General features: G+C 55.1%; 1 protein-coding gene and 1 pseudogene across 1 annotated transcript in view; both read right to left on the reverse strand.

Moving 5' to 3' along the window:
• Positions 1 to 13,182, reverse strand: part of LOC113907274 (immunoglobulin lambda-1 light chain-like) — a 320,444-nt gene extending 307,262 nt beyond the window's left edge. Inside the window, exons 1-2 of the mRNA XM_027566215.1 lie at positions 13,077 to 13,182; positions 12,664 to 12,967 (exon numbers count right to left, since the gene is read on the reverse strand). Of these exons, the coding sequence (XP_027422016.1) occupies positions 12,664 to 12,967; positions 13,077 to 13,131 (359 nt within the window). The 5' untranslated portion in view covers positions 13,132 to 13,182. The remainder of the gene's footprint in view (positions 1 to 12,663; positions 12,968 to 13,076) is intronic.
• On the reverse strand, positions 3,790 to 5,248 carry LOC113875137 (annotated as a pseudogene).
• Positions 13,183 to 13,336: the final 154 nt, after the last annotated feature.

Here is a 13,336-nt window from a genome sequence, read left to right on the forward strand (position 1 = left end):
ACGTAGGCGTGGTCCAGACAGAGCAGCAGTCACGGCCCCGGGGGCAGAGCCCCAGGACAGGGTCTGCTTTCCCAGCCCAGGGCCCCAGCAGCTTCTCCCGGGCTCACTGTGCATAAAGTCACTCCCACAGCAGCTGAGCACAGACACTCCTCAGCCAGGAATCATTTCCCTAGTCTCAGGACCAGGGTTTCTCTTCCCTCCTGACTCCTGACTCGATGGGCACACGGGATGGAGTGTGAACATTCATGGGATAAATCAGCTGCTGGGTGGGCATCACTGGGTCCCCTGGGAAATGAGGGGGAACCAGGGGTGGAACAGGGAGGGGTCGAGCTGGGGTCACACCTGAGAGCCGGAAACCTGAGGCTTCTTGGGAAGCAAGGGTAAGAGATGTTCAAGGAGGGGGATGAGGAAGTGAATGTTTCAGGAAGATCTGGAAACTCGTTCATGACTCTCTAAGAGCATGAGCTTGGTCACCACTGTGGAGGTCAACAGTGTATGTTTGTAGAAAGAACGAGGCCCAGAATTGGGAGGAAAGTCATGAATGAGGGGAGCGGGAGGGCAGGCTCTGAGCAAAGAGATGAGGAGGAGCAGGCGCAGGCTGAGGAGAGCTGGAGGGGTGCACGGGGTGGGCTCTGGGGGCTCCTCCCCTCCTCTGTTTCTGGGAAGAGGGTGGGGACTGATGACCACCTGACCCCTTCATCCCCCAATTCTGGGTGCTCAGCCCCGGGTGCAGCTTCAGTCTCAGGAGGAGGCCTGGGGTCGCGGCCCTGAGTCTGTCCCCTGAGAGGAAGCACCTGCTGTCACATCCAACTCAGTCCGCTGAGCCCGGGTGCAGACCCAGCTCAGGGGACCATGGGGGTGCGTTGAGGGGCTGCCAGTTCTGAGCAGGTGCACAGCGCCCCCTGGTGACGCACCCGGGGAACGTTCACGGCGGTGAGAGGGGGAGCAAGGTGCCGCTCAGTTACTTGGTTCTCAATCCTGTCTGACTCCTTTGCGACCCCGTGGACTCTAGCCCACCAGGCTCATCTGTCCATGGGATTCTCCAGGCAAGAACACTGGAGAGGGTTGCCGTTTCTTGCTCCAGAGGATCTTCCCACCCCAGGGACAGAACCCACATCTCTTATGTCCCTTGCATTGGCACCGGGTTCTTTACCTCTAGCGACACCTGGGAAGCCTTATGAGAGGAAGCAGGGGCGCTCTTTTTTCCTGTCACCAAACACTCTTTCAATAAACAAATGAATGAATTGAGTAACAATAAGTATTACACGTCTTTGATAGTGTGCAGATACTTCTTTTTTATTTCTCCTATTGTATTTTCAGGTGATTCTGACTACTTTTTCTCCTTTTCCTACATTTATCTCCTTTTCCTTAGGACCCAAGACTGTTTGTATTTGCTCATCAAATAGATTTGATGATTTGTCCCTAAAAACATCTGTCACCTGATTTCATCATCTCAGGCATCTCACCAGTGATGTCTATGCTGTCTCACTTCCCTTCATTATTTAGTTTCCTGGTTCTTGATAGAAGTGACGATTTTTACTGGATCCTGGACTGTGTGGAAATTGCTTAAAGAAACTCTGGGTTCCATTTCCTTTTCCTTTAACAGGAGATGCTGCTGTGGTGGAAGTTCAGGGATGTGCATTCGCTGCCCAGTGACCCAGCAAGGGCGGCACTGACCCCCCTGCTCTGTGCTGCTGACTCCGACCTGGGAACTGGGGGCAACTGCTGTGAGCAGCTCCTTCATCCAGGGGTGTGTGACCACCCCTTGTGTGCCGCTGGCCTAGTGAGGGGAGTTCGGCTGAGGGGGCAGCTGTGCTGCAGTCAGAGGACACACAGACACTGGGTTCCATGGTCTCAGGGACACCAGGGAGGGAGGGGCAGACACCTTCCCCTGGGAGCCCCATGGCTGTGCGGGAAGTAGTTTTTTGTCTCCTTCTGCTCTGGCCTGAAGCACTGTGCAAACTTTCAATCCATCAGCCCATGAGAAACAGTAATAATCAGTGTCGTCCTCAGTATGAACTGAGGTGGTCAGAGAGGCTGACTTGCCAGACTTGGAGCCAGAGAATCAAGCTGGGAGTGCTGAGGGTCGTGTGCTATTTTCATAGATGAGAAGTGTGGGGGCCTTTCCTGGGAGCTGTTGGTACCAGCTCACCTAATAACCCCAGGGTTGCTGCTGCTTCCAGTGCAGGAGAGGGTGACCCTCTGACCCAAAATCCTGGACACGGAGGGCGGCTGAGTCAGCACAGCCTGGGCCCAGGATCCTGGAAGGGGGAGAGACAGAGATGGTGACTCGGGGGTCCAGACACAAGAGCAGAGAGAAGGGCCCGTGTGTCTTCCGAGGGCCCTTCCCCTGTCCCTGCATCCAGTCACCTGTGCAGAGAGTGACCAGGGTGAGGAGCAGAGGGGACCAGGCCATGGTGGACATGGTCAGGGTGTCCTGCCATCTGTGGCCCCACAGCTGAGCAGAGCATCACCACCTCTCCGTCCCCTCATCATACTGAGAGAGGGAGTGTTCATTCATGCAAATAACCCCACCATTGCCCCCATACTCCACCCCGCAGCTCTGTGACCCCTCCCCCGGCTCTGGATCAGGTCCCTGTGTCTGAGGGTGCCCAGGAGGTGGCAGGGGTGCTGCTGTGGGTGGTCCAGGGGTGGGAGGTCACAGCTGGGCACCCTGAGCTGAGGCCACCATGCAGTGCTTGGAGACTGGGCCCAGCTCTCACACACCAACCCCCAAGAACTGCCCCGGAGCCCCCTGGTGTCCAGGCCCAGATAAGCATCCTATGATGTGTTGATCAGAGCCTCTCAGGGACAGATCCTGCTCCCTGCTCTGGGCACTGTCCCCTCCTTAGAGCCAAAATCCACTTTTGTGTCCCCCATGACCTCAGGGCTGACCGTGGCCTCCCGTCAGACCCTTCAGCACGAGTCTGTCCATGGCGTCCTGGCTGCTTAAGGGGTCAGGACTGAGAGGGCGTCTAGAGGCCATCTCACGTGCAGGGCTGTATAATAAAGAGGAGCCCGGGATTGGGTAGGAAAGTCATGAAGCATAAAAGGAGGAGAGGGGCCCCGAGGAAAGGACTGAAGAGGAGCCAGAGGAGGCAGGGGGGAGCTGAGGGACGGGGGCTCGGCTCTGGGGTCTCCTCCCTTCTCTGCTCCTGGGGAAGCGGGTAGAGTCTGTTGACCCTGAACAGGATGCCCTCTAATTCTGGGTACTCAGAGCTGTTTGAAGCTTCACTCCCAGAGCTTGAGGGCTCGGGGCTCTAAGTCTGTCTCCTGAGAGGAAGCATCTGCTGAGACCTCCAACTCAGTCCACTGAGCCCAGGGACAAGCCCGGGTCAGGGGACCATCTGTTGGGCTCAGGACCCGCCAGTTCGGAGAGGGTGCACAGCGCCCCCTGGTGACGCGCTCGGGGAATGTCCACGGTGGGAAAATGTGAGGAAGAAAGAGCTGCGTTTTCCAACCAAGAGCCCATCAGTGAGGGGAGTGTATCCTCTACCCACTGACCCAGCAACAGGGTGCTCTGACCCCACTGCTCTGTGTCTGACGCTGACCCGGGCACCTGGGGCAACTCCTGTCAGCAGCTCCTTCCACCCAGGGGTTTGAGACCACTCCTTGTTGGGCTGCTGCCTTCAGGGAGGGGAGCCAGGCTGAGGGGCGGTGCTGCGCAGCATGAGGCTCAGCTCCCTGGATTCTGAGGACTAGGGACACCGGGGAGGGAGGGGGTGATCGCGGGGCCAACCACCGGCCCCCATCTCACATTCAGCACTGATGACCCAGGTGGGGTCAGGCTCAGGTCTTCCTGGCCCCACAGTCACCAGCAGGGGGGACGGGGGTGCACACGAGCCTGCTTTCCCCTGGCTCGGGCTCCCCTTGTTGCTGCTCCATCTCCCCGCGCACTGTTTGTGGGGCGGGGCCTGGGGGCGGTAAGTGCTGAGGAGCCCAGCCATGACCTGGCATCCCGGCCCCCAGGGAGTCAGCCGAACGTGTGGGAATTTTTGGAGCCAGTTCTGAGTAAGGTTCTTCCAGGAGCATAAGTCCTCCCACGAGCCTCGAGGTGTGTCCGTAGACAGCACAGGTTTGGGGAAATTCCTCCCAACTTCCAGTCTTACGCTTAAATAAAGACACAGTTTTCCTCATGGCCTCGGATGTAAATTGTGTTTCTGGGGGTTTTGGATTTATCAAAACCCAAAAACTGGGAGTGAATGTGTTATGGGGAATTAACATGCCTGGACTGAATTGTAAAACAATTCTCAGGGGTTATTTCCCAATAACAGACAAAGACATACATCTGGAATTTTGATGTTCCTAAATATTTGGGGAGAGGGGGCAGTTTCTTGTAAACCACAGATTCCTGCCACCAACAAAAGGCTGTGATCCAGGAGCTCCAGTTGGGAAACTGCACTCTAGAAGATTCCACTGGTGGTGCCCCTTCGGGTAAATGGCAAATTAATTTGTCTGCAAGATCAAGTTCATGACGCTGTACATCTCTTAGTGTGATTTGAATGACAAGAGTCCTAATGGCAGTGGAGGGGGTCTGAGTCTCCCTGTGGAGCCAAGCCTCATTGCCAACAACAGGGGCAGAGAGGGGTCCCCTTAGAGAGATGGACACACCAGGGGAGAGCTGGGAGGAGACATGTGGCCACGAACCACCGGACAGGAGACGGGCCCAGAGCCTCCCTCCCCATGGGGACCCTGACCTGTCCCAGCCCCTCCCTGCCTCTCCTGCCACTAAGCGCTGAGCCCTCTGAGCACAAGGGCAGATTTTGGTAGCACTTCCCCCATGGGCTACATCACTGTGGCATTGTAACTACCAGTTCCCAGACCACAGTAATAGTCGGCTTCTACCTCGGACTGGGCCCCCGAGATGGTGAGGGTGGATTTGTTTCCAGAGATGGAGCCAGAGAAGTGAGCAGGGACCCCAGAATATCGGCTGCTTGTGCTGTAGATAAGCAGTCGGGGAGCCTGGCCTGGGGTCTGCTGGTACCAGCTGGGCAGTTACTGGTAGTGACTGACCCAGAGCTCAGACCACTGGTGAGGGTGACCGTCCCTCCTGGACACACTGACAGCGCTGGCTCCTGGACCACAGTCTGAGCATCCACCCCTAAAAGGAACAAGAGAGAGACAGGGGTTGTTATGGAGACAAGGGCCCTCAGACTCTGCTTGGAGGTGCCCCAAGGATACAGAGTCCCGGCCCCTGACCTGAGCCGTAAGTGAGGAGCCCGAGCAGAGGCACCGTCCAGGCCATGGTGGGGACCCTCCCAGGATGCGGCCTCCTCAGCCTCCTGGGCTGCAGGTGGAGTCCTGGGCCTTTTCATGCCTCCAGCCCGTCAGGAGGAGCAGGGGCCTCATGCAGATCACTTCCTCCTCTCCCTGCCCACGTCACCTGATGTCCCCTCGGGTGGGCGTTCTTGAAGGAGGCAGATGCTGGACCTCACGCAGAGTGGGGACAGCTCGGGGAGGAGCCCCTGAGTGATGGGGTGACGTCTGCCAGCAAATGTGCTCCTGTGACCTTGGTGACCTTGGTCCTCTGTCTCCTCCCCGAGTGTCTGAGGCTGGAGGAGGAGTTTGCAAGTCTTCCTCTGCTGCTGCTAAGTCACTTCAGTCTTGTCCGTCTCTGTGCGATCCCACAGATGGCAGCCCACAAGGCTCCTCCATCCCTGGGACTCTCCAGGCAAGAACGATGGAGTGGGTTGCCATTTCCTTCTCCATTGTATACACGCATGCATGCTAAGTCACTTCAGTCGTGCCCGACTCTGTGTGACCCCATGGACAAGCTCCTCTGTCCACGGGATTCTCTAGGCAGGAATACTGGGGTGGGTTGCCCTTTCCTTCTCCTAAGTCTTCCTCTCTTGCCCCAATAATCCAGCCCTTCCCACACCTGAGCCTGTCTTTAGAATACACTCTGTCTTCTCAGGGAACCCTGAGAAGTCTGTGTGGTGCTGTCCCTCCTCCAGCCCTGAGCCGAGCAGGAAATCCCGTAGCCTGTGTCTGCTGTGAAGGGTAAGGGGTGGCCCTTGAAGCACTCTTTTAAACTGTCTCTAGTCCCAGCGGTGGGGAGACCAGGATGGGAGGTGGGGAGTGACATGCGGAGCCGCATGGGCAGGCTTATGGTGACAGCGTCCTGTGCTGTAAACAGCCATGACCACGTGGAGTACCTTCAATAGAACTGCGGGTTTCATGGGTAAAGGTCACCATCTCGTCATGCAATTATGACAGACGGCAAGTTCAGTTCCAACAAAGTTGGGACACATGTTTCATCATCAGAAATAGAAGAACACGGTATGTGAACAGGTAGGTGTGGTGAGCATCATGGACCTTGTAAAACTCCCTCCGGGGTGGTTCTGGGTGGAGCCGATGGACCCGGGACAGAGGAGGGGTGTCGGGGCAACGAGGAGGAGAAGGAGCTCAGACACCTCACGTTAACGTGTGTGGAAGAGACGGGAAAGTCTTGTTCATTCTTGTTTCTTTGACATAAAAATGTAAATACTATTCTTATTTGTATTCATGTTAGATTTGCTGCTAAAGTAACTGTTTAATAAAATTCACATGATTTTTGTCAGAGGTGTTTGAGAACCTTAGCTCATGAGGTGAAAAATATATATTCCTACTAAATTCTTTTCTTATTATATGAACGTATTGATGACAGTTTGGCTGAACTTCTGATTTCAAATATTTCATGTTACAAGTGTTAATATAAAGTATTAATAAAATGGGAAGGAACGAGTAAGGGAGCCACAAAAACTGACATAATATCAGTTTCCGTTGTTCAATTCAAAATGTTTAAATTGCAAAATAACACAACAGGGAACGTTTTTAAAAGATGCAGATGGTGACAGAGGGTCCTTGCCTGCATCCCTCTTCCACTGGGAACACCCAGGTGTTCTGTGGCAATGGGGCAGCCTCTGTAGGGGTTAGGGTTTCTCATCCCCTGTCCAGGTATCCCCGGAGGTCGAGGTTCCTGAAGGAAGTTCATTTTTGTTGTATGACCGTCCCTCTGTCCTCAGTTGGATGTCAGGTCTGGGCACTGACCCCATGACAGAGCAGCAGGAACTGAGAGGAGGCAAGCCTGTGGCTCTGAGCTGAGAGCTGCCATGTCCCCTGGGGGCCCAGGTGCAGGATGTCACCCTCCAGTGAGGACCCTGCTGCCCATATGGTCAAGAGCCAAGGAGGAAGTTGCCAGCCTGCCTGGCCAGGACCCTGGGTTCTCAGGACCAGACCCACAGCGCCCCCTGCTGGACTCAGACCTCCTCCTCCCCTACTTCACACCACAGCCTCCTGGAAGGGCTTTCTCACACTTGCAGCTGGGTCTCCCTGATGTCACCGCCCAGGGCAATAGAAGGAGTCGCCTTCCTCTAGTTTGGGCCTGGTCATTGATTTTCCAGGTACCTAATGAGAAATCCAACCAGTCCTTCCTAAAGGAGACCAGTCCTGGGTGTTCATTGGAAGGACTGATGCTGAAGCTGAAAGTCCAATACTTTGGCCACCTTCTGCGAAAAGCTGGCTCATTGGAAAGGACCCTGATGCTGGGGGAGATTGGGGGAGGAGGAGAAGGGGATGGCGGAGGAAGAGATGACTGGATGGCATCACCGACTCAATGCACATGAGTTTGGGTGAACTCCGCGAGTTGGTGATGGACAGGGAGGCCTGGTGTGATGCGATCATAGGGTCACAAAGAGTCAGACACGACTGAGCCTCTGAACTGAACTGAAAGACCTCAGACCCCTGAACCGTATGCTGACACACTAATGAATTTCAGAACTCCCTGATGTCTGAGTTTGCTCCGCCTAGCTTGTGGGTTCACTGCCAGAACACAACCACCCAGACCTGAATTGCCAGGGTTAAAACACCCAGCATGCCCGTAGGTGGTGCCTGGTCATGATTCTGTCTGAACTTCCTTCCCAGCTTGATAGGGAGTCAAGGTTGAATTTGCAGGGCCTCCCGGGACCTTCCCAGCCCAGACTGCATGGCTCTGCTCTTATTTCTCTCTTCGCAAAGAGATAGGAGGCTCTCAGGTACAACAGTTCTCTCTCGGTTACTTCCAGGGGTTCTCATTTACCCTTGATCATGGTGCTCACAGTCGGAGAAGGCAATGGCACCCCACTCCAGTACTCTTGCCTGGAAAATCCCATGGACTGAGGAGCCTGATGGGCTGCAGTCCACGGGGTCGTGAAGAGTCGGACACGACTGAGCGACTTCACTTTCACTTTTCACTTTGATGCATTGGAGAAGGAAATTGCAACCCACTCCAATGTTCTTGCCTGAAGAATCCCAGGTAGGTGGAGCCTGGTAGGCTGCAATCTATGGGGTCCCACAGGGTCAGAAACGACTGAAGTGACTTAGCAGCAGCAGCAGCAGCAGCATGGTGCTCACTCACGGTACTTCATTTTGACTCAAATATTTAAAGATGTTTTTAGTCTAATTTTATAATCTTTCTGTAACAAATATGTGATATAAAAGATTCTGCCTATAAATGGGAATCTCATCCTTGTCTGGGCTTCTGTTTCATCTCTGGTTGAGAAACCCTTATGACCGTTACCTGATCTTCATTGGACATGGTGAAATCTAACGTTCTAACCTTCAATTGATAGAATCCATAGTTTTAATGGAGGTGGGTTGATAAGGTATGTTTCCAAAATAGTGACATTTATCCAATATCATCTCAAACAAGGAAGCACGGAGGGAAAAGGGGGAGAGATCATGAGGCAAAAGGAAGGAAATGAGCAAGTGAGGAGTCTGAGAGCCGCATCCTAATGGGGAGGGTCTCCCAGTACCTGGAGAGGAGTGCACTTCAGGCAGCAATCCCCGGAGAAAGGGAGGACACAGCTTCCCTAAGTGTCAGGGTTCAGGGCAGAGCACAAAGCCTGGAGCTGGAGAGGGACATGCAGGGGGTGGGAGAGGCCCCCTGGGGCTCCAGGACACAGCTCCTGGACTTCTGCTTCCTCGACATCCTGCTCAGTACCTGTGAGGGACCCTGTGTGTCTGGGCACATGGGCATTCTGCTTGTATGCTTGTATTTGGAGACCAGAGCGAAAAGAAGACAGTGTCGTGGACCCCATAATGATGGACCTGGATGAGAGGTGAGACGGCCCGGATTTAATAGTACAAGTGACAGCAGAGACCTGAACCAGCACTGGTGACGTCACAGGCAGGGTCAGGGCAGTGATGGGTCGACACGGGAGTACAGGCCAAGCTTTCATCAGACATCCCCATCACACAGGATTCCCTGTGGCTGTGGTTAGTGATGAGCTGTGTGACACTGATGACCAGCCTCCCCATCAGGCTGGGGTCCAGAGTGATCAAGGAGTGTGGACTTGATCCTGGGCTTGTGGACCCACCAGGAGCCAGAGAACAGGGCTGAACCCCTGACTGTCCCTCACCTCTGTCCTGAGTCACAAAGGCAGGGCCTTGCCTGGAATCTCTTGTCATCATTGCCTCGGTGATCCCTGCTTCCCCGCTGACCCTTCTACAGGACATGGAGCCCTTGGATCTGGACTCATCACAGGAGTCACAGGCAGAGGGACATGGGCACATCCTGGGGAGCCCCTGTTCCTGACAGTCCAGAGACCACCCCAACCCAGAAGTAGGAAATGCTCCAATGGGGTGGAGACGAGAGAAGGGGAGGGCAGGACACAGCCCGCACCTGTGGGTCAGGAGAACCTGTCCCGGGCTTCCCTGCCTCCTGCCATGTATCAGCGGTGCCCCTCACTCCTACGCTCTCTGCTCTGCCCCTTCAGGAGCAGGGTCCACACCCTGGGCGACGATCTGCCTGCTGGGATGGTCCACGGACTCTGCTGAAGGCACATCTGGGAAAGCCTCCTGCTCCTGATCTCAAGTGAGGGAGCTCAGCTCCACAGCTCCCTTGATCACCCGGATGACCAGGGTGCACTTCAGCGGTATCAGAAATTGTTTACATTTTCTGAGACTTCAGCAAAACTGACTGTACAACTGAGAGTAGACATACTATGAACCAGAACATACCTCAGGAATGAATTGATTCTGGGGTATTATTTAACATTTGACGGTTGTCTAAGAATAAGCCCCTGACAGGCTGAGCCTCTCGTCCCAGTTTCCCATCTACCTGTGTCGCTGTGAGAAGCCCTGTTGCACCAGCCTGCACGGTCAGAGTCAGCTTCATGCTCAGGCTGCAGCCCAGAGACGAGCAGGAGGCCCACGTTGGCCGAGGTATCTTTGGATCCAGAAAACCCACGGGGACCCTGGAGCCTGGTCCTTACTGGAGTCTGAGCGGTAGGACCGGAGGACCAAGGAGGGCTCGCTGGCTTCTGCCAGTTCCAGTAACAGCAGAGCTGCCGACACTGATGTCACTGCTCAGGGTGCAGGGAGCCATAGAGTCAGCTGTGGTCTGTGAGGGAACAGCGGTCTCCACACACACAGGCCCTGAAACCATTGCCAGTCACAGCAGTCCAGGGCCTCAGGGCTGCAGTGTGGTCACTCACAGCAGCACCAGGTCTAGGGGCTAAGCTAGCTCTCCCCTGAGAAACCATTAATAAACAGGGGTGGCCTCAACCTACTTGCAACCTTTCAGAAGAAAGTTAACAATGCTGCTGCTGCTGCTAAGTCGCTTCAGTCGTGTCCCACTCTGTGCGACCCCATAGACGGAAGCCCACCAGGCTCCCCTGGCCCTGGGATTCTCCAGGCAAGAACACTGGAGTGGGTTGCCATTTCCTTCTCCAACGCATGAAAGTGGAAAGTGAAAGGGAAGTCCTCAGTCGTGTCCAAATCTTAGCGACCCCATGGACTACAACCTACCAGGCTCCTCCATCCATGGGACTTTCCAGGCAAGAGTACTGGAGTGGGGTGCCATTGCCTTTTCCAAAGTTAACAATACAACCATTAATTTAAGATTCTCCAGAGATACCCAATGAAAATATTAGAAAACCACGTGAGATATGATCAGAACTTAAAATGATCACGTGTCTGTACAAGTCAGTGGGAACGTTGTGGAGTATTCTGGATTCACTTTCCCCTTACGCTCTTACATGGAGCAGAAGAACAGGAAGAGCAGGGAAGGGGCTTCCGGGGGAAATTTGTGCAGTAAGTTGTGAAGTGTGGCCACAACATTCTTATTCTCACCACGTGAAACAAAATATGACTTTATGTCCATTTCTGAGCTGCTGCTACAGTGTCCGCCTCCCACAATGTGCAGTAATTGTGTTCCTTTCTCAGTAGCTGTGTGTGAGGCCCGATTCCACCAGCCAAAGGTCCAAACTGCTTGATTTGGAGCCTATTAAGCAAGGTTCCTCTGACACAGAGGAAAATATGTCATTTTTTGTGTATGAAAATTGAGGATAAGGCAAATTTAAGGCTTAAGGGAAAAGGGAGAATTAGAAGGAATAATCCCACTTATTCCAAAATACATCACTGTTAACTGTGGCCCCGCAGCCCAGGCAGCCAATGTGCAGACCCCGCACATGTGTGTGAAAGGGCAGTGACAGGGAGCAGGACACAGGCGTGTGACCTGTGCTCCGTGACCCCACTTTCGGGTGAGGCCGGTAGCTCAGGGTTGGGGTCACTTCCCCCTGGGTGAGGCCTCCTGTGAGCAGCAGGGCTGAGTCCCAGCTGAGCAGGAACAATCAGCCTTGTCCTCGGGCTGGGCCCCACCTGACTCGGAGCCCTCCAGCCTCGCTGAGACCCTGCGGGCGGGTTGTGACTCCTGTGTCAGGAGCCTGGGACTCAGCACGACTGAGATGGCAGCCAAGTTGCCCCCTTAGTGCCAACAGCGTTGCTGTTCCCAGGCAGGTGAGTGTGGATGAGCGTCCATGGAGTCACCGACCCTGGCTGAGTCCCCCCTGCCTGAGCCCCGGACACCACGAGGGGTCAGAGCAGGCTGAGAGCAGGACCTGCTCCCTGTGCAGGAGAGGGCCCATGGCGTGGGGGTCTGCCAGGGCTGAGAGACGTTGATGGACCCCCAATTCGGACACTGAGATAGAGACTAACAGACCTTGGGTCCCCAGTGATGGGAGACAGATTTTCTGTGTCCTTTGAGACCCTCTCCTGGGAATGGGCTGCTGTGGGGGCGGGTGGGGGCGAATTTGAGGACAGAGGGGAGAGAGGAGCCTCCATGCACGGGCAGACCCCTCGATGACCTGGACCCAGGGTGGGGCAGCAGCAGCAGAAGGTCCAGCAGAGCCTGAGCAGGGAACCCCTGGGCTGCCCCACTCCCACAGTTTGACAGGAATCCTGGTCTAGTCCCCCGCAGGCCTGGAGCCCTGGGGGAGCCTGAGAGGCGGTCACAGGAAAGGCAGGAGCAGCAGCCTGGGCCTCACCTCAGCCCAAGGACAGCCGAGGACCTGAAGTGTCCTGAATCAGACGCAGCTGGACGCTGTCTCTCTGGTTCTGACCTGACCGTCATGGACTCTGTCTGCCAGAACCTGCCTCTGGCATTCAGGGCCTTCTGCTCAACTTCAGATATTCATATAAAATGTGGTTGCCAAAAGCAAAGCCTTGGTGAGGGCGCAGAATGAAGAAGAACTGAAAGGATTTCCCAGACCAATTTCCTGGTGTGGGGCTCAGACCCACGTTTTAAATCAAACAAACAACAGAAATGTCTGCATTGGCAGAAGATGCTTCAGCCCTGAGAGGCCCGTGACTTGGGGGAGAGCAGGTTTTTGTCTCACTTCCCCCCTGGCCTGGAGCACTGTGACAGTACTGCTACTGTAGTCACCAGTTGCACAGAAATAATCCGCCTCGTCCTCAGCCTGGAGGGAGCTGATGGTCAGGGTGGCTGTGTTGCCAGACTTGGAGCCGGAGAATCGGTCGGGGACCCCCGAGGGTCGACTGCTACTACCATAGATGATGGTTCTGAGGCCCGATCCTGGGACCTGTTGGTACCAGCCCACACCATATCTACCGATGTTGTTGCTGCTTCCAGAGCAGGTGATGGAGACCCTCTGGCCCAGGGAGCCGGACACGGAGGACGGCTGAGTCAGCACAGCCTGGGCCCAGGATCCTAGAAGGGAGAGAGACAGAGATGGTGAGTCTGGGGTCCAGACACGATAGCGGGGAGCACAGCATGTGTGTCTTTCCAAGACCTCTCCCCTGTCCCCGCATCCAGTCACCTGTGCAGAGAGCGACCAGGGTGACGAGCAGAGGGGACCAGGCCATGGTGGACATGGTCAGGGCGTCCTGCTGTCTGTGGCCCCACAGCTGAGCAGAGCATCCCCACAGCACTCCTTCCCCTCTTCATATGCTGAGAGGGGGAGTGGCCTTTCATGCAAATGACCGTCCTTCCCACACCACCCCCACAATGCTCTGATCACCTCTGGGACCTGGGTCAGCTTCCTGTGCCCTAAGGAGTCCAGTGGGTGATCAGAGGCAG

This window comes from Bos indicus x Bos taurus, chromosome 17, assembly GCF_003369695.1.
Source record: "Bos indicus x Bos taurus breed Angus x Brahman F1 hybrid chromosome 17, Bos_hybrid_MaternalHap_v2.0, whole genome shotgun sequence".
NCBI lineage: Eukaryota > Metazoa > Chordata > Mammalia > Artiodactyla > Bovidae > Bos > Bos indicus x Bos taurus.